General features: G+C 40.0%; 4 protein-coding genes across 4 annotated transcripts in view; 1 reads left to right on the top strand and 3 right to left on the bottom strand.

Annotated features, from left to right (window-relative positions):
- Positions 1 to 367: 367 nt before the first annotated feature.
- On the bottom strand, positions 368 to 10,291 carry mapk15 (mitogen-activated protein kinase 15). The gene is made up of 15 exons (XM_030410711.1): positions 10,051 to 10,291; positions 9,748 to 9,900; positions 7,763 to 7,861; positions 7,407 to 7,436; positions 6,782 to 6,872; positions 6,233 to 6,363; positions 5,032 to 5,195; positions 4,735 to 4,874; positions 4,570 to 4,627; positions 3,223 to 3,360; positions 2,897 to 3,002; positions 2,484 to 2,796; positions 2,067 to 2,197; positions 1,735 to 1,887; positions 368 to 1,616 (listed from the first exon to the last, which is right to left on the bottom strand). The coding sequence occupies exons 2-15, from the start codon at positions 9,835 to 9,837 to the stop codon at positions 1,431 to 1,433; spliced, it is 1,830 nt and encodes a 609-aa protein (XP_030266571.1). The 5' UTR covers positions 9,838 to 9,900; positions 10,051 to 10,291; the 3' UTR covers positions 368 to 1,430.
- Positions 10,292 to 12,101: 1,810 nt separating this feature from the next.
- Positions 12,102 to 17,217, bottom strand: vps28 (VPS28 subunit of ESCRT-I). The gene is made up of 10 exons (XM_030412997.1): positions 17,128 to 17,217; positions 15,968 to 16,031; positions 15,825 to 15,853; positions 15,399 to 15,436; positions 15,211 to 15,300; positions 15,011 to 15,116; positions 14,799 to 14,900; positions 14,331 to 14,384; positions 14,161 to 14,252; positions 12,102 to 13,260 (listed from the first exon to the last, which is right to left on the bottom strand). Exons 2-10 carry the CDS (start codon positions 16,005 to 16,007, stop codon positions 13,140 to 13,142), a joined length of 672 nt encoding a protein of 223 aa, XP_030268857.1. The 5' UTR covers positions 16,008 to 16,031; positions 17,128 to 17,217; the 3' UTR covers positions 12,102 to 13,139.
- Positions 17,218 to 17,371: 154 nt separating this feature from the next.
- On the top strand, positions 17,372 to 19,848 carry aunip (aurora kinase A and ninein interacting protein). The gene is made up of 4 exons (XM_030412717.1): positions 17,372 to 17,513; positions 17,708 to 17,821; positions 18,210 to 18,366; positions 18,511 to 19,848. The coding sequence occupies exons 2-4, from the start codon at positions 17,729 to 17,731 to the stop codon at positions 19,527 to 19,529; spliced, it is 1,269 nt and encodes a 422-aa protein (XP_030268577.1). The 5' UTR covers positions 17,372 to 17,513; positions 17,708 to 17,728; the 3' UTR covers positions 19,530 to 19,848.
- Positions 19,769 to 22,871, bottom strand: part of cap2 (cyclase associated actin cytoskeleton regulatory protein 2) — a 25,816-nt gene continuing 22,713 nt past the window's right edge. Inside the window, exons 9-13 of the mRNA XM_030412716.1 lie at positions 21,898 to 22,061; positions 21,677 to 21,800; positions 21,494 to 21,576; positions 21,035 to 21,178; positions 19,769 to 20,905 (exon numbers count right to left, since the gene is read on the bottom strand). Coding sequence (XP_030268576.1) covers positions 20,822 to 20,905; positions 21,035 to 21,178; positions 21,494 to 21,576; positions 21,677 to 21,800; positions 21,898 to 22,061 — 599 coding nt within the window. The 3' untranslated portion in view covers positions 19,769 to 20,821. The remainder of the gene's footprint in view (positions 20,906 to 21,034; positions 21,179 to 21,493; positions 21,577 to 21,676; positions 21,801 to 21,897; positions 22,062 to 22,871) is intronic.

Below are 22,871 nucleotides of genomic sequence, written 5' to 3'. Positions count from 1 at the left end.
TTAACACAATATCTTTGTTTTTTACTTAAGTACGAGTTTTTACTTGGTGCCTAATGCCGTGTTTCAAATGTCTGATTTGTAAGCAGCTCCTTCAGACTGATTTCCCCTCCAGACAGTTTGAAGCTGAAAGAACTTTGCATTGTTCTCACATTAATCATCTCACATCCCCTCAGACGTATCTTGTGACCCAATTGATTAACTGTGTCTGAAGCCGATAAACTAGCTCCGCCTCGACCAGCAACAACAGTCAAATACTACTTGCATATTGTTGCATCAGAATGAACAATCAAAAAATATGATATTATATTATCGGAGGGCATTTTTCTGCTCAATAAGCTCACTCATGTTAGTAGAGTAGAAGTTGTACTTTACTTGTAATGGAGATTTATTTTCACACTGTTGGATTAGTATGTTTCCAAAACTAAAGGATCTGAATTTTCCACCTCTGTTTATTATTAAACTTCATGGTGGTTTGCTGCCAGAGTCATCCATGTTTGTCAAACATTCAACAGGATTCAAGAAACACAAATCTATTTCTCTCTGTACACATTGAACAACACATTAAAGGAACCCGTTGGCTTATTGCTGCTGTATTCACATGAAACATAATTTCTTGTTGCATATAATCAATTAAAAACAGCTATTTGCATATTTTACAGTGATTCTATGTCCATCTGAAGCCAACTGACTTAATGTACACACATCATTAAGCCTAGAGGTCGTTAGCTGTGAACATGGAAAAATCTTGGCTGGTAATAACCCTGTGATGGGCAGAAAGCATTTGCGGGCACCTATTTGTAATAACTATAAAACACAAATGTACAAAAACAAAAACATCCAGCCTTTTTTTCTATTAATATAGTAGTTGAAGCAGTTGTGAACTTTGAAGTACCTGCGTCATTCTTGTTGGGTTGTATCCACGTTAAATGCACCCATTGTAAGTCAGTTGGGATAAAGGCTTTAATTGAATGTAATATATATATATATTGTATATTTAGCATGTGAAAGCTAAATATTTATTAACCATTTCGAGTGATAAGGTTCTGAATTGACGCACACCTATTGACATACATAACATGGGCCTTTAGGGCAGCTAAAGGTCTGGGGCCTCAGGGAATTTGCCCTCTTTGCCCAGTGATCCAGCCTTGTGAGAATGCTGTTTAGCAAAAACTTGTAAAAGACATGACATACATGTACAACTTGCACAAACCGCTAGTAGAATTTGATAAATTTCATATAAGTCACACTGGATTTTTAAAAATATGTATTCATTGTCACAGACAATGTGTACAATCTACACAGTACACAAGAGGTGTGTAACCTTACAGTCTTTGCCACGAGCCTAACATCCTGGTACAAGGCAAACTTTGTTGTGTGTTCAAACAAATGTGGCCAATGCGTAACCGGAGAAATGACAGTGGTATCTGGTTTTAAGGGCGGCTTTGAAGCAGATTGTCCAGGTCAGACTTGTTGATGGTACCGTAGGCCTGCGAGTAGCTGCCCAGTTTAGCTCGAGGGTCGCCCGCTGCTACCACGTTACAGTTACTCTGAAACACTTTCTTGCTGAACCGTGGCGCTGGCCGAGCCTCGCGAACCTGAGAATTTGAACGCTGGTTCTGCATGGGAAGAAAAAGAAAGTCAGACATGCCACTACAGCCATTAGATTAGCCATTCCGCACTTTGAATTATCCATATACACTATTTCTAGCATGTCCTTGCGTGTAGTGGACTGACCAAGCGTGCAGATGTGACGTGTAGCCCAGAAGACAGCGATGGCTCATCCTTACGAACCAAAGGGTTGTTCTGGGTTTGGTTTAAGGTCAAGGAGAAGGAACGGTTATGGGTCACAGGGGCTGAGCGACCACGCTGGAGAATCTGGTCCATGGACTTGTGAGGGGAGGAATAAGAACGAACAAAATGCTGGGTGAGCAAAAGCAAGATCATGAGGAAGAGAGAAAGAAAGTGGCCAAAAATAAAGGGTTGAAATGAAAGTGAACAAGATTACGTCACATCAAGACAAAACGAAACTGAGCAGCACTGTCAGTGGATTGAGGTCCGTTGCTTACTACATTAGCGTTGGTGCCCTCTGTTGGGGATGTTGTTGCATTTCCATTACTGGTCTCTTCCTCTCTTCTCCTGCTGGCTGCGGTGGAGTGGTAGTAATGAGGAGCGCCAGATGGACTTCGAACAAAACCATCTGAATGACCAAAAGAAGAGTCTGTGTTTTCTAGCTGAGGGAGTGTGTATGTTTGAAGTACTGATTTCATTGTGAAAGCATGGACCTCCGGGCTGGGTATTTATGTACATTTTTGATAATGGTGCCCATACAATACCTGCTTTTCTGTATTAATCCCAAAACATTAGTTCTTTTGATACTTTTAGACATATTAAATGGTTTATACCAAAGCTAATTTTCATTTAACCAAAGAAGTCAAATGTTAAATGTCTACACACAGGCAATCTTTCAAAGAACTCACACCTACTTGGGACATGTGTGATTGGGTTATATGTGAGTTTTCCTAAAGCAGGGCTGGCCACTGGACTTGTTTTCTCCACAGCAGGAGGGTTTGACACATTCACATGCACAGGTTTGGTGACGCTTGTATGCGAGGGGACACGGTTTGTCTCATCAGCTTTCTCATGTTGTCTTTTCCCCTCATGGTCACTATTGGCTCCCTCTTGGTCTCTCTCAGCTTTATCCTTCACTTTCGGCTTCTCCCCATTACTGACGCAGCCTCCATCCTTTGGCTGGATCAGCCTCAGCATCCCCTGATTAGTCCTCCTCTCCAGCATCATCTGCAGGTAAAGGAGAGGAAAAACAGGTTTAAAAAAAAATAATTGTGTAATATGGTTTACAGTGTAAAAGCCCTCTGAACATTTCTGACTCATTTTGTACCTCATAGAGTTTGTTGCGGTACTGGACCACAGATAACTGTACATCATCGTCTACAGGTAGCACTACATCATAGTTGAGAGCTGGCTCCTTGGCTGGACTGTGAAACCTCCAGGGACAGAAAACACAGTTATGGATCAATGATAGCACTTTGTGGGAATAATACTGACATAAAGGTTACAAATATTGATCTCTCTCATCTTGATCCAACACCAACAGCACATTAAATAGAAGAAATTATTGATTTGAACTTTTCAGCTAGGCGAACAGCTACAGAAAGATAACAGCCACTAATCCCTGGATAAACCTGAATTCTTTGTCCTCAATACCTGGCTACATATGGGTGCTGGAGGGCTTGCTCGGCAGTCAGCCGCTTGTCTGGGTTGAAAACTAGCAAACCTCTCAACAGGTCGAGGGCATCGGGAGGCACGGACGGCTGGAGAAGGTCCTCGAAAGGCACCTGTGGTCTGTTGAAGGAAGGAAGAGCGATATTTTAAAGGAGACATATGGTGCTTTTTGGTTATTTCCTTTCCTTCGGTGTTCTATGTACGTTGTTGTGCATGATAAAGATCTTGAAAGTTTAAAAGGTCAAAGTCTGCACCAACAGAAGAGAGACAGGAGCTTAAACAGACAGAGGGGGGAATGTGTATTTTTTTTACAGTTGTCCATGTAAACCTGTTCTGGTAGTAACCCAAAACAAAATCATGAACCTGAAAATAAATGCAATATGTTTTCTTTTAACGTGTGCCCCAACAATTTAGAACTGCACTTTTATTCCATGCATTTTTCTACCTTGTCAATCTTGGCCCCTGCACCTGGTATATTACGCCGGTAGAGACTAATACCACTAGCCCCAAGTAGAGATAAGGAGAAAGGCTACACAGGGCTGGTAAGCTCCTTCTTTCCAACTCCACACCTCCAGATTTATTTCATTTTCAACTTTGTAGCCCCAGTCACTTGAAGCCATTAATCAGACTTTGTGCAGCTTCCCCTGGAGTCACAAAGGGCTTTAAAGAACTTTTTGGTATTCCGAGAGACCTGTAAACACACTTTGATGTGTGAAGTCGGTGGAGTTCCCCTTTGAATACAAAAAGGCTTGTGGAGGATGGGAGTCAGTGGAACGTGGGTGAGGTATACACTGGAGATTTGACTGAAAACATCAGGTCAAATTAGATATTAATGAATCTTATGAATTAATATTTAATTAGGAGGAGTGAAAGTTTGTCAACAATTTTTACTGTGCCTTTGAAAGTGAAGCCCGATATCTATTCACAAACCACCGTGTCCCGTGCAAAGATCACAAATAAAGAAAAGCCCTTGAGCTTTTGACTCTCCCTGCTCACTCATCTCATCCCTTTCTGCAACACGTGCCCAACACACACTTTTCTACAAGGTGGTTTATTTAAGCTGTTTTTGCTTAGGTCGAGATTTTCCTTTGTCACTGCATATGTGCAATAATCACTCCCCCATCTCCCTGAGCATGTTATCAGCCCGTCCGACGCCTGCAACCTCTGATAACGATCTTTCCAGTGGAGGGGGAAAAAAATTTGTTATCATCACACCCTAAACTAGCTGTGTCCCAGGAGTGACGAGGTCAGAAAGAGGCCAAGCAGACTGTGGACACTCTGTATTCAAATATAAACAAAGTCATCAGCGTGAGTTGAAGATCTGCTTACTTCAGTAACATCCTCTGAATAACACTGGATCCGTATTCTGACTTGATTGCGAGAATATCTGTAAATAAAATCGCATTAAATTAATTAATGGCAATGAAAGCTCCCCATTACTAAAAGTAAACAGTGAGGATTTGAAATGATTGGAATCTGGAGTTCCTCAACCACCTTCTGGGCTGGGGTGTGGTATGGCACTCATGATCTTCTCTATTTGGTTGATGGTGGAGGTCCCGGGGAACAGGGCTTTTCCCAGAAGCATCTCTCCCAGGATACAGCCAAGACTCCACATGTCCACACCTTTAGTGTACCTTTGGACAAGATGTAGTCTTTCAACAGACTGGTACACTCCTAGCAAATTTTGCTAAATGCCATCCTGATAATTATGATATCAACTGTCTTTAAGACCAAACACAAGCAGAGGCTGCGGTACAGATACTGATAACAGATGCTCATCACAGTTGATACCTCGTGGATCCCAGCAGGATCTCGGGAGCTCTGTACCACCGCGTCGCCACGTACTCGGTCAGTGCTGGATTCCCACTGTCCTCTTGGATCTGGTTGAGTGATCTGGCCAAGCCGAAATCACACAGCTTGACTACACAGTCAGTGTCCAACAGCACGTTGGATGGCTGTTGAAAACGCAGACAAGAGAAACATTCTTCACAAGGACAATAACAGTTTGATTTTCACTCATCTACAGAGAGGTCAGGACAAAGGTATGAAAACAGAAACTACACAAGGAGTGAAAAGAGGGGGGAATAGCAGAAAAATGTGGGAAAAGGAAGGATGACATAGTAATCTCTACCATCAGAGGCCATTTTGTGCAGATGTGACAGCAGATCTTCTGCAACTGTAACTCAATGTGATGAAATACAAGCATAATTTTAGACAAAATGGCTGAGATGTTTAGCTGTACACTAGAACAGAATCTGGTAATCACTAGTTGATCTAGGGGGGGCTTTCAACCATGCCTCTTGTTGCAATTAGTATTTTTATGACGTCACTACGTCAACAAGTCAGAATGTTTTTTTTTATCATGACAAATTATTTTCTTCACATTATAAATTATACCTTTTAGTTTACTTTGCCACGTGAACGATGATTGACCAAAAGTATCAATATGTAATCTATGTATACTGAAAATAACTGGTAGTTGCTGCGCTACTTCATAATTAAATATGCTAATTAATAAATAAATGCCTTATTCCAACGGTGAAGTGAATGATGAACTTTGCTTGAATTTTAAAGCAACATTATAAATTCAACAAAAACATTTAACTCAACCGCGATCTCCTCAAGCCCGTGCGGATGAAGTTTCGTAGTTCATAGTTAGCATTCGCTGTCTGTAGTAAATATTGTCTTTTCATATCAATTTGCGACAAAGTCCGTTCAACTGCAGTTGTTGGTGAAAATGCTGAAACGCCATTTGGCTGTGAAGATCTAGAAATGTTTTGTGGACTACATCACTTCACCTGACTTTCCATCAACAATAATGACTGATTTTTCATTCTGGCGGAACGTATCCTTTAATATGTGATCTGGTGAGGTACAGGTATAATGGTGTCATATAAGTTTGATCAAACTAGGAGCCCATTTCGTTCCTGTGATATGTTTGTATTGCCCTGCACACAAATGAATTCCCGACTAACACTGTATCGTGACGTACCTTTTGGTCTCTGTGGATGACGTTTCCTGAATGCAGGTATTTGAGGGCTTTGAGGAGCTGGTACATCACATAACGTTTGTGGATGTCCTTCAATAGGGTGCCTTTCTTTATCACTGCATGCAGGTCGGTATCTGATATAAAACAGAAAACGCAAAAATGATGATGGTACTGTCACTGTAAATGATGGGATTGCATTCTCAACCATGATTTTAGCATTGAGTTGCTCAACACGCACTCCTCTATAATCACATTCCCAAAAGATTCCAATGAAGCAGCATCTCAAAAATGTAATAGCAGAGAGTGACAGTGGGGGTCTGTGCTGGGATGATGCTTTACAGTCATGGATTAGACTGCGGCGAGGGGCAGGCCAAACTGTGGACTCAGCAGTAAGACAGTGCAGTCAGCCAAGGGAAGCAGAACACACACACACACACACACAGACACGCCTTGGCCTCGTCAGTGCCAAGTCAAACTGCAACGAACCACTGTACCCGCCACTCTTGCCTGTGCTGGTCTGTGTGCAGCACTAGGACCACATCCAGCACTCACCCATAAATTCAAAGATGAGGTAAATGTCTTTATCATTCTGCGCTCTGATGACATTTAGAAGCGTGACAATGTTGGGATGATCTCCAAACTCCTGCACAGAGAACAAGAGAGTTTTTACCAACAGAAAACACACAAAAGTCTTACATCGGCTGCTGTGCGGCCGCTGGCAGCCATCGTGTAAACGTTGTGTAAACAACAGTGTGTCAACACAGGTTACATAAAAGCGGCTGTATGTATGACAACAGCTGATTAAGGGGGCAGTGGCACAGCTGAAGGTCACATGAATGTAGGTCAGAAAATAAAGAGTGAAACAGGAGTTTGTTGCATAAGGATATAAAGCACGTTGTTATCAGTGTGTTCCTGTGACCTGTGTGTGTTTAATACCTGACTGTACAGCAACTTTCCTTTAGGATGATAATAAAGTTGTATGAAAACATTAATTGGGAAAAAAAAGTCACTATGATATGTTGACACTGATGCACTGCAGTGTGTTGTTAGATGTACATGGGCCTGATTTGTAGATCATTAGGTCTACAAATTCTCTGTCTCTTTCAGTCTTTGATACGTAAACTAGGAGAATGATTGTGTGACATCTATTCAAGTTAAAAACATCTGTTATTGTTACCTGGAGGAACATGATTTCTCGGAATGTCCGCTGCAAAAAGAGAAAGAAAATCACAGTTAGGATTTGAACTCTACAAGCAACATGCAGCCATAAACAAGGCACACGCAGGCCTCTTCCTCCTGTTCTATATAATCATTAGCCAAACTCGTCTCTCCATTGAAACAGGTGAGGGAGTCCACAGAAACAGGCTTTTTTAACACGATTTGCGGGACGTTTTAAAATGTTTCAGTTTAATGCTTTTTAAGGGGTCAAATGCAAAAAATAATGGGAATTATAAGCAGCAGAAACGATGTGGCAAAATAAATGAAAGTTAAAAAGGTTGCGAGACTTTACTGTCACTCGCAACAAGCACACACCTGCGCATCTGTCCTGTTCCTGAAGGCGTCAAAGATCTTCTTCACAGCCACAATCTCGCCCGTTTGTCTGTCGACTGCTTTCCACACGATGCCATAGGCCTGAGACACACACAAAAAAACACTGGTGACATCAAGTCACCTCCATGGAGCAGGCGGCTTACATTTAGTCAAACATTCACAAAGTTTGAACTTCAAGATTTCAACCCTGTAAGGAAGTGTTGTAAAGTAGATTGGGGTAACACTGACGTAGCCAGAAATGTAGAGATACTTTTTAATTCATTTAGCAGTCCCACTATATATTTTTCTATTCATTTTTAAAAGTTATATCCAAGAATTTCTCTACATGATGCTTTTGAAGACTATTCTTCACTTTCTATATTTTCGCTTTTGATTGATTAACATGATCACTCGGTCCAAAATTGCCAAACTCTTTATTTCCTATTTCATTGACAAAGAAAAGCAGCAAAACCTTACATTTTAAAAGCTGGAAATGACAGCTAATGTTTGACATTATTCAGTGAAAACGGACAGAAACCATCAATCGATAATTAAAATAGTTGTGAATGTATTTTCTTTCTATCGACTAATCAACTCATCGATTCATCAATGAATCATTGCAGCTCTACTCGTGTATCTCTTGAGTTTTCTCTTTTTCAAAAAACGTCAAATTTAAGGACACAGCTCTAAGTATATTGCTATTTGTCTTTTAAAACACTTTATTAGGGCTGCAATGAATGATTATTTCATTGTCGATTCTTTTTTCTTGATTAATCGATTAGTTGTTCAGTTTACAAAATGTAAAAAAAAATAGTGAAATATGTTGATCAGTGCTTCCCAAGATGATGTCCTTAAATGTCTTGTTTTGTCCATAACCAAAAGATATTCAGGTTACTGTCACATTTAGGAAGCTGGAATCAGATAACTTTGAATTTCCTTAAAAATGTACTCCAACCGACCAGCGATTAGCTAAATCAACTGACATAACTTTTAACAACTTCTGTATGAATCGTTGCAGCTCCACCCACGATGTGTAACTTTGAATTGAAATGTATAAACTGCGCTTATGGTCGCCATGTTCCTAGAAATAAAAGGCACGGACGTGACCTTCATGTTCTCGATGGCAGCAACAGCCCCGACTGTGCTGCAGGGAGAGTCATGGTGCTGATGTAGGCGGTGAAGTCAAGCATAACAGAGCAGGGAGCAGTGAGGCATCAGAGCTCAGACAAGGAGGAGCCCTGTCACTGGAGGATCAGATTCTTAACAGACTCTACAGCTGTGGGCTCTGCCAAAACCCAGGCTCCAGAGGAAGAGAGTGATGAGCATTCACGGAGGGAGTTTCGAAATAAAACACTTTCTTCTGAGCTGTAAAAGCACTTTACCTGACTCCTTACAGCCAATTAGAGCAGTGCTTTTGCTCATCGGGGCATCACTGTACAGGACACCCCCACAAACAGGTCCAACAGCTGTGTAACCTGAGTCTCAGCCGGCCTCAGGTATGTCTAGCTAGCCGGTGTGACAGGGATACGTGGCAATTGCCACCTGGCCACTTCAAGCACAGCAGCAATTTGTGAGTCTCTGTGGACAGTCTATGGAAAGAAACCTGGCTGTTTTTAGTCTTGTGGCAACGGTAGAGAAAAACAAAAGGGTTTGGACTCTGGAGGGAATAAGTGTCCTCACGCATCAGCTGATCCGCAAGGAAAGAGTTTGTCCTGCCAAAGTAAATAAACCCCAGTGCTTACAACACTGGTATTCACTGAGAAACTTAAGTCTGGATAATTACTGGAATTTCTCTTCAGGGCAAAGTACAGGGTGGGCTTAAATGTGTACAGGTGCAGAGGAGGCTGGTGCAACATTTTAAGTAAAGGGATTCATGTCAAAGGTGCATGAAGGAGATTTGTTCTAATTTCAGGCCTACGGCTTTTGAGCGAATTAACCTCGAATTTTATTGGATCCAGTAAAAAATCCAAAGACAAACAGTCACTCACCCCTTTTCCAAGTCTCTTCTTGATTTCATACTTGAGAGAAATGTGATCCTCCACCTCAGACACGTTGGCTGATTCATATGTTTTGCTCATTTTCCTTGACAGTTGGGTGTGCAGCTCATGCAGACAGCATCACCATACTCTTTGATAGCTCCTCTGCGGTGTTACAAAAAAAAAAAAAAAACGTCCTGGAAACAGGTGTTGGAACAGCTGATAGCAAGAGCGCAGCTGCAGAATAAACAGCAGAGAAATACTTTCACTTTGATGAAAACGAATCTGTCTTGAAGCTGATCTGGACACACACACCTCACACGCCTTCTCTGTACTTGTGGTCAGACGGCTCCGTCGCTCACTGCTCAGTCAATCCCTGTCGGTCGAGAAGAAGAAGATTCGTCATTAACTCCACGTATGGACCGAAAAACCCCTCTGATTAACCGGACTGCTCAGAATCCGTTGATGTTTGTTCAGGTGATAGTTAGTTCTCGCTGCACAGAGTTTGGATACTCCCACAATGCTGCTGCCGGAGACGATGAGTTTTTGTCGTTTCTTGTCGTCCTGGCAACGAATACGCGGCCGCCCCGCGTCTTAAAGGAGCCGCCGCGCAAAAACACTTCCGGGTACAGTCATCGTTGGGTCGTTTTCATCATGGCGACCATAATTAAAGGTACACTGTGTGGTTTTGGGGAAGAAATTCTAACCAGACGAGGAAGATCTTCATTGACTGATTTGTTCTGATGCCGTAGCAAATGAACAAATTGACATGAAGGGGCAATTCAATTTCATACTGTTTTACTTTGCTGATGTCTGGCGGACCCTGCCACCTTTGTATATTCGAACAGTGTTCTGGGGACCTTATTTTCCTCTGAGATCAGCTTGTTTATTCAGTAATGGGAAAAAAATGTATTAACTTAAATAATATTGTAAATATGAAAATTCTAACTTTGAATAAAATAAATAAATACATAATATCATGTCCACCTAAGAATAGTATATAAGTGAATTTTACATCTTATTAATGCATTTACATTTTTATTTTGGGTTGTTTTATTTTGTATTAGGTCTATTCTATATGGTATGTTAAGTTTATCTGTGAAATGCCAATAGACTGAAATGAAACCCAAAAATTCACCAGCTCAAGCATGAAATGAAACTAAAACGCTGAAAGGACTGACAGACATAAAGCAGTCACGGCTATGGTCATCTGCAATGCACCTTTTTAAATGTATTTCTATTTCTATTCATTTCTTTCGTTATCTTCGTTTTTGAGTGCTTTTCATGTTACTTATTGTACTTTGTATTGTATCCACTTTTCATGATTCATTTACTAAATGAATCTATATAAATCTCCATATCTATGAAAAATCTGTATGACTTGGAATACTGTAAGCTCATGAATTTACCCCAGGAATCAATCTAGTTGTTTTCCTTTTTACTTTTATTTATGATACTGGTCTAGGCTACATCATTATTTGTTAATCATATCTGTCATATCGGTAATAAGTAAGTAACAAGTAATTAAACTTTGCAAATAAATGTAGTGGAGTAAAAAGTACAGTATTTCCTTCTGAGTTGTATTGGAGTTGAGGTAAAAAATAGCAAAATATGGAAATATTTAAATGAAATACGAGTACCTCATAATCATACAATTCTTGAGTGAAGTAATTTGTCACTTTCCAATTCTGCCATCAACTTTGGCCTCAGTGGTTACTGTTTAACACTGGCTAATCCATTCATATTAAATATAACCTCCGTCAATAAACAGAGGAAAAAGTAAATGATTCACTTTGAAAATGTAACTGTCAGGCAAGCGAGACAATAGGTCAATTTAAGCAGTGAAGATTGTGATCATCACAACTGGAAAAGAAAAGAAACAACAATCACTAGATTTACGGATATGCGTTTTAGCACTATACTATCAAATCAGACACAGCCCAAGTTTGTTTCATTCCAGCACAGGAGTATAGGTTAAACTCTGGGTCCCTGACCATATAATGAAGCTGACATGTAATAGCAATAGATTTGAATTTGCTCCCTGATAAGCAGATCTGCCCAGGGTTCCTTAGACTGTTGCTATAGCTAGTAAATAGTTCTGTAAAATTCTATAAAAAACAAAATCACAGAAGGCAATCAAAACAAAACTTTCTACAAATTAACATGAATGAAAACTCTTAGAATTAACAAACAGTGCAGTGAGTAGCCTTTTGTGCCTTTTACATTTCTTGACACGCCCTCATTTGACCCCTTTATTATATTACAATGTCACATCAGAGGCTGAATAGATTTGGACAATGCAAGGGTACAAATATGTTCTTTCCAAAAAAAAAAAAAAACCTGATTCACACACAACACAAATGAAGTTGGAGGTAGAGTTTTCATCTTTATTTCTAAAAAGGTGTTACATGCTCTCATTTAAAAATCAAAACTATTATTTACAATGATAAATCTAAATAAATATGCTCTCCCTAATGGTGTTTGAGGGCTGAAACATATTTAGCAAGCAAAATAAGGAGGGGGGGGGTGCGTCCACCTCGCTTTTGCCAACTCAATGTGGCCAAACCCTCGCTTCTTAAGGAAATATGGATTACGTATGTTAACAGAAAACAGGGCTACAAAACGTACACAAAGAATTTCCTTCCACCATAGTGTCAAATTAATTACTAAATTGAAGTGCAGTCTACACATCTTGAAGCTGCATTTACTTTCCTTTAACTGACAACACAGGTCAGCTTTTTTTACTCCATCGACAAAAGCTCTTGTAGAATTCTACAGTAGAAACGTGTGTGATAGAAAAACAAAAGTAACAAATGATGCCAACCTGACCCCATGGAGCAGCTAATGGATAGAATTAGGAAACCATAAGGAAAAAAATATATATTCATCTCTCCAATAATATAAATGCTTTGGCTGTTGTAACCTTTTCTTCATGTGCGGACTTTGCCCAATATAATTGTATCATGCCTTTTTACTGGTGCTCTGCAAAACTTAAGTATAAAATTAGACCTTTTTGATTTTACAGTACAAAGTTAGACGTAAACTTTTTTGTGAATATACAGCCAATGTTGAAAGTACTTATCACACACGTTTGGCTAGAAAAAGAGGCCAATGGAGCGTCTCACAGCACAGGGCGAGCCTGGTGGGCGAGGCTGCAGGCAGCATGATGTACCAGACACAGTGGAGTATACAAGGCGGTGGAGCTTGGATAGTACAGAACATGAATAAAGAACACAGGACACAAATGGAAAGAACTGGGGGGGATATGAGACAGGAAGCCTGTCCAGCGTAAACCCACTCTCTACCAAAAGCCATGAGGAGAAAGTTTGGGTTTTTTTTTTTTTTTTTTTAACTTAAGAGATATTAGAGTTCAGACGAATGGGATCAACAATTGGATTGACGGTTTAGGAGGAATGAAGGAAGCGGTTGAAGGCATTGTAGGCCGACTCCAGGTCAAAGAGCATCTGGCGCACCTGGTTATCATCCAACTCGTCTGAGGCGGACATGCTGCTGAGGGTGGTCAACCTTGGGAGGAAATAACACACATCAAGAGAGATGACAAAACTGCTAAGGCTTCCGCGCAAGTTTATCACAACTGAGGATCAGTGTAGACACTGAATGCTTAGTAGTTGATTTATTATTAAATCATTAAATTTAGTGAAACTGGCAATCGTCAACTTTTTTGCTTCAATTTCAACTTCATTCTGAATTAAATAATGTTGGCACAGTGTGAAAAAATGACAGAATTGGTTCCCTATAGTCTTTGCTTTCAATATGCAATCAGCCTTCCCCCTAGGCTTGATTTTTCCTACAAAAATGAAGGTTGCATTGTGACACAATGAAAACTCTTCTGTCAATGTGCAACCAAAACAGGAGGAAGCATTGTTTTCCCAGGTTGCTTTCCCCATGTAACAGTGAAAGAACTGGAAGCACTTCGGAAACTCTATACTGCAAAAAAAAAAAAAAAAAAAAAAAGAAGCCTTCTGATAGAGGAGGCAAAGGTGAGGAGAGAGTGACAGAAACCGAGGTTAAACAAGAGTGAAACGGACAGGCATTCACTTGATAGATAGTGCCGTGTTGTGTCAAAAGTCTGTGTGTGATATGTCTGTCCTCTTCTAATGAGTAGGGACTGGTATTCTTAAGTAAGTTGCAAAAAACTGCCCACCGATTAATACAACCAGGTGTTTCATTTCACTTTTCTATAACACTTAGATCCAGGTTTCTTATGTTTGTTCTTTTTTGCTTTGGTGAGTTGTCAGCCTGCGAGTAGAAGCAATGTTACCTACACTGTCTTCGCAACAGCGGCACCAACAGTAATACCACAAGGAAATGCTAGGAGGGGAGAATTTGGAACGTTGTCTGTGTCCACTTGAGATCCACTTAAAAATAAAAATAGTGCTAACTGGGTTATCCAGTTTCACTTACCAGAGGCTGACTTTGTCCTTAGCTTCAGAGTCAGGAGGCATGTTGCTCATTCTGTTCATGGTTTCCATCAGTTCCCTCAGGTCTGGCTGGATCTGGACCAATAGAAAGGATTTCGTTAAGCAAATGTTTTAAGTCCATGTAAAAGTTGCACACTTTTTTTTTGGATTTACCTCGTCCATGGCCCTGATCTCCAGTCTCAGCTTGTCCATCACAGTGATGAAGAGCTGAGAAGTGAGGGGAGAGAAGTGACAAACAATGACACAAAGCTCAACATGTTTTCCAGCTTCCAGTGTCAGCAATAAAGAAATAAGATTTTTTTTTTTTTTTTTTTTACAGTCAACACAAACAGAGCACATGGTCTTTGACAGTATCATGCTGTCCATCCACTGACTTTATTAGACTGTCTGATTTTATGGGTTGAGATCAAACTTGGCAGGGGATACAGCTGGCAATATCCATTCACATCCATCACTGACTGACCAGAGGATGAGCCAAATCAAGTGAAACCACTTCAGCCACTTAGAGCTTGAACTGAAGATACTAAATCATTTTAGAAAACAACAATTTGTAACCTGGCAATCATCAAGGCTCCTATTTGCACTGACAGTTTAATATGATGAAGGTGAGAGAGGACGTACGGAAACTATATCTGCAATGCAGCGGTTCAGGTTGCCCTTGTCATCCTTGATGGTGATTGGCCGATCCTCCTTAATCCTTTCCATGGCTAGTGGGCAGTCAAGCTTGGAAAGAGAATGGCAGGACTAGTCAGAAGAAAAATACTAAATCTAAAAAACTGGCAGAACAATTGCACAGTCCATATTCACAACCAAAGCCAAACGCGAGAACTCACTCTGTACTTCCTGCAGAAGTCATCGATGGAGCCCACATCAGAGCCCTGCACCTGTTTGAAAGCAGCCTTATACTGAACCAACAATCTGGAACAGGAAGCGGTGTACCTGAAACCAACAAAAGAGAATACAGTCAAAGTTAAGCCTGGTATTATTGTCAGTCTTTTTTTACAGAAAATATAAACAATCAAGTACAACTTACTCATTAGGTGTGACACAGTCCTTGATATAAGCCTTCTCCAGGGCCTGAAGGGTCTTGACGACAGCGAACAACTCTGCCATGTTATCATACCTTCAGAAACAGGGGTAATAATGAGGTATTAAAACACAATTTCAGGGCAGTGATGTGTACAAGTTAGGCTGGCAACTTGTAATAAATGTGACACTTACTTTTCTCGTTCTCTTGCATTTTTGTATAGTTTCACTTCCTGAAAAAACATAATTTGATAGATAAAGGCTTTTCAATGGCTAACAAGTAGAATATCACATATTTCTGTATTTATTCCTGGATGCATTTCATGTGAATTGGAACCATAACATTTTGGGGTTTTCTTCAATGTAAATAATAGAGAACAAACTGTAATAACAGTGTAATGTAATTTCAATAATGATTTTGTTTCTTTAAGTTTATTTATTTTGCACGGACAGTGCACATTAATCGACATCACTGTAAATGTGCCAATGTTAGCCAGAAGGCTAATTTTCAACTGTTGTCCCTTGGCCAGAAGTTAAGTTAGCCAAAAAATGGCTTACATAGATTAAAAGTCATGTTTGCTTAGCCTAAATTGAAACAAAGAAAAGTTTTATTTAGCTTACCTCATACAACTCGGGTTTATTGGCCGGAGCTGTGGGAAAACGTATTACATGCTTTGAGTGACATTAACTGTAATTTACTGTTGAAAGGATAACACCATAAATTTACTCTAATTTTAGACATTCGATTTGTTTAAATGTCTTACCTCCTCCCACACCTCCTGTGACTGGTATCCCATGGAACATGATGCTGATCTATCAGAACTGGATCTGAAAAAGATTAATGTTACAGTTTGTCTCGTAACTGATTGACCTGCAATGCCTTCTCTTTATTTACTAATTATCTTTTTTTTTTACATACTCACATTATTTTCTATTCAAGAGATGGTCTAAATGTTTTCAATGGCCTGTATGCAGCTGATTTGTGGGTGTATTTGTCTCATGATTATTGATGTCTGATGTGTGCCCATTATGGGAGCTGCTCTTTGAATACTTCAGTTCCCCTAAAGGGTTTTTCAATTCATTAAAGATTTCTAGTTTGCCCCTTTAAGGTTTTATGTGGATAAGATCTAAAGATGTCATTGTTGCTTTGGAACACTGTAAATACACATGTAGCTGCCTACCCTACCCTAGATGGCATACAAGATACTCTTAGTGTAATTTGTTTTTACTTTCTGACACACTTGTCTAAAGCAGTAAAATATGAACCTTATACCTGCCAAATATGTAAAGCGTGTGGCTTGCTTAGGCAATAGAGGCGCATCACTGTTCAGAGATATTTATAGCACTCCGCAGTTTCAGTCGGGTTAATATTTTGTTTCAATAATTATAAGCAGGGGCACCGGAAATTATTCTCAACCTTAGTTTCTCTCATGTCGACTTTCAGGGGCAGCTGTCATTTCTTCACAATTCAACTGATAATCACCATGTCCCTGTTGTGTCATATCGATGAACAAATAGACTTTGTTCGCTGTTCACACTAGCCCAACCTGGCTACAGTAGTTGAACAATACACTAGCTTACAATGCTTTCACGCGGAGTGTTAAAACATTACCTCGCTCGATACTAACATTCACTCACATAAATGGTTGACACATTGAGAATAAAAGGAAACCTGCTTCGGATAGTCGACAATCAGCCTTCAAAATCTTGTTTTGCCGAACTAGCTAGCCCGAAGTTAGCTTTAGAGGCTAGCTCGTAAGCACTTCCTTTATGATTTCTTATGACTGGACCATATAGATACCTTTTGGTACATATCTAAATTTTTATTAGTGGCCATATGTGTGGTAACAGGCAGGGTGTGTTAAAATGTAAGCCATTTCATTATTATTGTCAAATCAACGAAATCAAAAGACACTTTACTTACCCTTTCGGCAAACTGCTGTGACGTCAATGTAAACACACCCTTCAGCGAGGACCAGAAGACGTCAAAATATTAGGTGCCCTGTGTGCCTCACTAAAAATGTATTAATACTAAGATACATTTAGAAATATCAAATATTGTTAGTTTATTGTCGGGTAATTCATATCTAACATTTTAAAGGAGCTTTTTCAGCAAATACTGGATTTACGGGTTGATAATATTTTATTGTTTTCACACAGTCAATCGACAGTGGCAGCCCATCGTCAAGGCGCCAGACTCAAACAAAAAGTAACGAGGACGAATTTATGAACAAAAAGATAGTTACGTGAGTCAGACTACTGCAGTGACTGCAAAGGAAAGCTGAAAACATTCCTAGGCAATTTTATGAGGTCAGTCCATATATTATATACACATTTGTGTTGTGAGGTGAACCAGAGTACGTTAAAGCTATGATTATCAAATGCCACCTATAATTAGCTGTTAGCAACGTTGGCAACACCAGTCTTAAAGCTTAGAATTGAAATAAAATGATGGTGTGAATTCAGGAAAGTCAAAGATAGTAACTATATTTAATGTATTTCAGATCGGTCCTTCTCTCGCCACCATGAAGACTTCTAAATCAGCACCAAAGACCTCTGCTCGAGAGGAATGTGGTGTGTGGTTGGACACTACGCAGCTGAAAGGAAGAGCAAAGCAGGTAACTGGAAACTAGCTTGACTTAATGGCCTTTTTTCTACCTCTCAGTAAAGCAGTGAATGTAATACATTGTACACAGTAGATGATCAAAACACACACTACTACCTTATGACATTTATTTTCATTTATTAGGTTTATTCCTCACGGGCAGTGCATATTAAAGCGCATTACTGTAAATATGCCAGAATTAGCTAAGAGGCTAGTTCCTCTGTGTACTGTGGTCAGGTATAAAGATGGCAACCTAAAATCAAGAAACACGTTTAAACAACAAACATGATGTTAGGTATTTCAGTTACAGTAAAAGCAGGACAAAGACGTGGGCAGCAACAATAACATCAGGAATATCACTTTAAGTCAGTAACATCTTATCTGCACATCTCATGTTCCAGAAACGACTCGCTCGTCCCATATCTAAGCTGCTGAATCCTTACGCTGGAGGTGGCGGATACAATTTGGCTGTGGCACTCAACTTCACTCAGACCAAACTGGAAATGCCAAAGACCAAACAGAGCGCCATATCAACCTTCTTCACAGCTCAGCGCAGAGGTAAGTTGCAAGTTATACATTTCTGCTGTCATCAGGTTGTCACGACACTTTCTTAGGATTATTAACATCTTCAGGTAATTGATGTGTACTAATTTACCATCCATATCTGTTGGTATTAACATGATGCTTTTATTCTTCCAAAAGTTCTCAATAAGATGTCTACTTCTGAAGAGCCGAACATGGATCCAGGTGTGCCTCCTTCACCATCTGCCTCAACCACATGTGCACCTGTGACAAAACGAAGACGTGAAATAGATCTTGATTTCGATAACATCGAGCCTGGTGTTGATCATGAGTGGAAAAGTAAAAATGTTCCTGAAGAAGCAGTGTGTCAGGAGCAGACAGCAAGCCGTTCACCTTCTCAAAAAATGCACTTTGAATTTGAGGAGGAGCAATTCAAGGAGATAAATCCACCACAGAGTAAGAAGAGGCTCACTGTGACCTCCTATTTGCCATATGACAGTCAACCTCTTCCACAGGCCTGGAGTCAGGACCCATTGTTCACTTGTAGCCAGTATTCTGAGGGTGAATATAACCTGACTGACCCGAAAAACACCGAAGCAAAGGACATTAGTGACTCTGAGACAAGTTTCTTAAACAGTCTCCAAAGTGAGGATGCCTTTGGTATTTACATGGACGTGGAAGCGAGAACCTCAACTCAAAAATCTTTTAAACATGTTCATTCCTCTCAGGGCGACGAGAAAGAAAACGGCAGCTTTTTGTCGTCTAAGTTGCCAAGAAAGCACTCAACTCTTCCTCATATTGAACCTCTTTCAAATCATAAATGGACAAAACCAAAAACCCCATCACCCCGAAAACATATTCCTGTTCACCTGTGGAAAAAGGCGGATAAAAACGATGACCATGATTCTCAGTTTAAGTGGACAAAACCAAGCTACTCTCCTCTAAAAAAACGAGAACCACAGCAGTCATACACAGCACCTGATGAGGACAGTCTGGCCGTACTGTTCACCCAGGACTCTGAAGGGTTCAGGGTGATAGCGCACAGAGGTCTGCAAAGCAGGAGTCCACTCAAGGATCAGAGTAACATCAGCACCGCGACAGTGAGAACTAGTGCTTACATATCATTGGTGGAGGAGGAGGAGGAAGACGAGATGCTCTTTACTCAAGACTCTCAGGGAAATCTGGTGATCAAACACTGAAAGGAAACTATTGAAACTCTGAAGTCAGTTGTTGTCTAGATTTGGATAATTACACTGGTACCATCTCTACTTTTGAATGGATTTCCATGCTGCCAGAGCTTTAAATCTGTGACTGTCTTCTTACCTTTTTCCGTTTGGATATCTTTTGTATTTTCTTCCTTTTTTTTAATGTTGTCTGTGATGTTTAAATGTCTTGCGAGGTACAACTATCTGTTGCAATAACACAAAGAAGCAAGCACTGAGGGTTTTGATTTTATTTGAAAAATGCTACACAATTACATCACATTTTTTTCATGTAAATTAAAGGGTTCGAAAAGCATTAGTGGTGTGTATGATCTTCTCCCTTATGCTGGTGCCATTTGCTACATCTTAGTACGAAATAAGAGTGATGTACAAGTGAGACTAAGGGAAGTTGGTTAGGAAGTACTGAAGTGTGATAGTTCGTGCTACTGCCAGTATTTTACGGTGTATAAATGCACTACTCTCAACTCGATTTCTAAATCGGAGAAATTACTAGCCAGGTGTTCTTTAATTATTTTTTATCAAGCTGATTGAATGTCTCCTGACATTGTTACATCCATTTGAGCTGGCCTGATTATACTTTTCATACAGTATTATGCTACTAGCAAGACTGTGACACCAGCTGTTATTGCAAAAAGTGAACAGTGCTCCACAGACTTCACTCACTAAGTGCAACAGGTGCTACGAGACTACCATGCACTATACACATGTAAAGAGGTAACTAAGATACACTTCACTAGATAGTAAATACACCAAAATAGTCGCGCTCTAAGTTAATCATGTCTGCTTGGCAACTGAATTCCTGTGCATGTTTTGTACTCTTCAGCCTATTCTGCAGAATAATGTGTTAACTGCTGCTGTGGTCTAAACTGTGCCACCGAACTCGTACAGTGAAACAACAGCAGATGTAGTACATCGATAATGGCATTCCAGAAAATATTTTAAAGATAAGCGGATCAAAAGGATTGCTTTTATTTAAACAGCTCTATGTTCTTACATAAATGCCTTTATTGCTATGGAGCAGAAATGTAAGCAAGTGTAGATTCACTTTGTCTGTGTGGATGTGTTTCAAAGTGCTAGAGAGACATCATGAAGTCACAGATACAGAAACAACAAGTGGACTGAAAGCTAATCTCAGTATAAAATCCCTTTTTTTTTTTTTTTTAAATCTCTGAAACCCATTAAATCAGGTGGACAGCGATTATTTTGTTTTAAAATCGATGGTGATGATGATAATCGGTGTGCTTATGGTGATGACGTTGAAGCACCAATCAGCCTGCGATCTCTGTGGGCTCTGTCACCAGTTTGGAGCCATCCCAAACGGTCTTGAACTGCTCGGGCACTGGAAACTCCCTCTGTTGAACAACCAAAAAACATCAGCTGTAAAACAAGAACTTCAACACTGGATTAAAACAAATCCAGATGCCAGGAGAGAGAGCTGCCAACACAGCCAACCCTTTTGCCCCTTGTCTCGAAATACTTACAAAATCATCATCTCCTTGCGGTACCAGGATGTTCATCTCAGAGCTTGTGGCACTGACGATGTCGCAGTTGAGGGAGTCCTTGCTCAGGTAGACCTGGCAGCCCTCTGTCTTGTTGATGGAGATGGTGGGAACTTTTCCCAATACCTAAAGAGAGACCTCTTGCAATTACTAACAGGCATGTGTGGCGCAATTTGCACATTAAGGGGACAGTCCATCTCCAGATCAAAAACACATATTTTCCCTTTTTGCAGAGTTTTGGAGGCATCTGATGTAGAGAAACTCAGCATCTCCCTCTAAAACAATGTAAAGAACTGTTCCTCTAGGTAATAAAAAACATCGAAAACATTTTTTTAACACAAGATAGCGTAAAATACTTGATAAGCGACTCTTAAATAAGACGATAATATATTGTGTGTATTTTGAAGTCAGCGTACAGCCATCTTGTAAACGTCATCTCACCTGTAACTGAACTGATTTGGAGTTGATGATCTCCACAATCCCAACTACGTTCTCAAACACCAAACCCAGCTTCTTGCAGTTGTCTGGAGAGAGTCAACACACGTAGATGAAAGAAAAACGTAATCAGAGCTCATGGATTTCATCACAAAGCAAATATTTTCGATCAGCTTTCAGTCAGCTCACCTACGATGATGGAGTTAATTTTGCCCTTGACCTGCAGGGTGGAGTTGTTGCAGCTGAAGACGTAGACCACTTGCTTCAGCTCCGTCTCCTCGATCACCAGGTCGTGTGCCTGCTCAAAGTTTTCCTGCAACGACAAGGGGACTGATTGTTTCATCTGCGACACTGGCTGTGGTGGAAAATACCGGATTGATCTCTGAAGGGGGAGTGAACATTTGACGTACCACCCTCCACTTCTTCCCCTCCAGCTCCAGCAGAGGGGGTCTTTTCTGGGCCACTGCTCTGGGTGAGTTCACGTTCCCAGGAGACTTTGTCTTGACCGGTGTGGCTTGTGAACGCAGATTGGGGTTCTTATGGGTCTTGTTTTCATCTGACACATGCTTCAGACCTACACGAGGAGAAAATGTGTGTGCACATGCACAAACATAACAAGGATTTAGATAAAAAAAGGTGAGGCCATGAGTCTCATCAGCACTCACACAACTGGGAAATATTAAACTAGCCACAAACCGAAATCTACAAAACTATTTTATTTAACCAGCAGAAATCCATGCACGTTCTGGGTCTTCCATTAAAAAGTCCTACATCTCTATAATTACTAGAAGAACTAAAAAAAACTTTCTTTTGTGCAGTATGACATATTTCTAATGTCATAAATTGTAAAAATAAAAGAGAGAAAAATTGCTAAATGAATTTCTATAATACTTTCTTTTGCGATTTTAATGAAATGTCACAATTTGAAAAAGGAACAATATCTTAGAATTGACCACCTGTTTAACTCTAAACATAGCTGCTAACTGCTGCTAATTGTACCTGCTGTAGATGTCTTTGACATGAATTTAAGACCGTAATTTCTTAATTTTATGTTGATAATTTCAATTTTCTGACGTTTTTAACTAAAATTCTGACATATTGCTTAGATTTATTCACTTTTCCTACATGGTTCATTTAAGGACCATTGGAAATGTGATGGTTATTTCTGATGAACAGATTCTAGCTGTGATAGATGCTGTCATTTTTGCAATTTCTAAAATAAAACATGCCTGTCAAACCCACCTGTGTGTTTTGGGGTTCTCCAAGTTCAAGAAATAATTCAGTAATTACATTTCCTGTCATGCAAATAGTGTCTCCCGACAACTCCTGTTGACAACACTCAATTCTTTGCAATCCTTGCATTGAAAAAGTCCAAATTTAAGAT

Source organism: Sparus aurata, chromosome 3 (assembly GCF_900880675.1).
Source record: "Sparus aurata chromosome 3, fSpaAur1.1, whole genome shotgun sequence".
Classification (NCBI taxonomy): Eukaryota; Metazoa; Chordata; class Actinopteri; order Spariformes; family Sparidae; genus Sparus; species Sparus aurata.
The sequence above is the reverse complement of the archived record's forward strand: the minus strand, read 5'-3'. Positions and strand labels throughout refer to the sequence as shown.

What these genes read in the sequence shown, in the direction of transcription:
- mapk15 (XM_030410711.1), bottom strand. Translation starts at nt 9,837, where the DNA reads ATGAGCAAAACATATGAATCAGCCAACGTGTCTGAGGTGGAGGATCAC. An exon ending in TCATCCACAGAGACCAAAAG is followed by an intron (nt 5,196 to 6,232) that starts GTACGTCACGAT and finishes CGTTTTCAACAG; the next exon opens with CCATCCAACGTGCTGTTGGA. An exon ending in ACCACACCCCAGCCCAGAAG is followed by an intron (nt 4,628 to 4,734) that starts GTGGTTGAGGAA and finishes TTTTATTTACAG; the next exon opens with ATATTCTCGCAATCAAGTCA.
- vps28 (XM_030412997.1), bottom strand. Translation starts at nt 16,007, where the DNA reads ATGTTCCATGGGATACCAGTCACAGGAGGTGTGGGAGGAG. An exon ending in CACAGGAGGTGTGGGAGGAG is followed by an intron (nt 15,854 to 15,967) that starts GTAAGACATTTA and finishes GTTTTCCCACAG; the next exon opens with CTCCGGCCAATAAACCCGAG. An exon ending in AAGGACAAAGTCAGCCTCTG is followed by an intron (nt 13,261 to 14,160) that starts GTAAGTGAAACT and finishes TTTCCTCCCAAG; the next exon opens with GTTGACCACCCTCAGCAGCA.
- aunip (XM_030412717.1), top strand. Translation starts at nt 17,729, where the DNA reads ATGAAGACTTCTAAATCAGCACCAAAGACCTCTGCTCGAGAGGAATGT. An exon ending in TGAAAGGAAGAGCAAAGCAG is followed by an intron (nt 17,822 to 18,209) that starts GTAACTGGAAAC and finishes CTCATGTTCCAG; the next exon opens with AAACGACTCGCTCGTCCCAT. An exon ending in CTTCACAGCTCAGCGCAGAG is followed by an intron (nt 18,367 to 18,510) that starts GTAAGTTGCAAG and finishes TTCTTCCAAAAG; the next exon opens with TTCTCAATAAGATGTCTACT.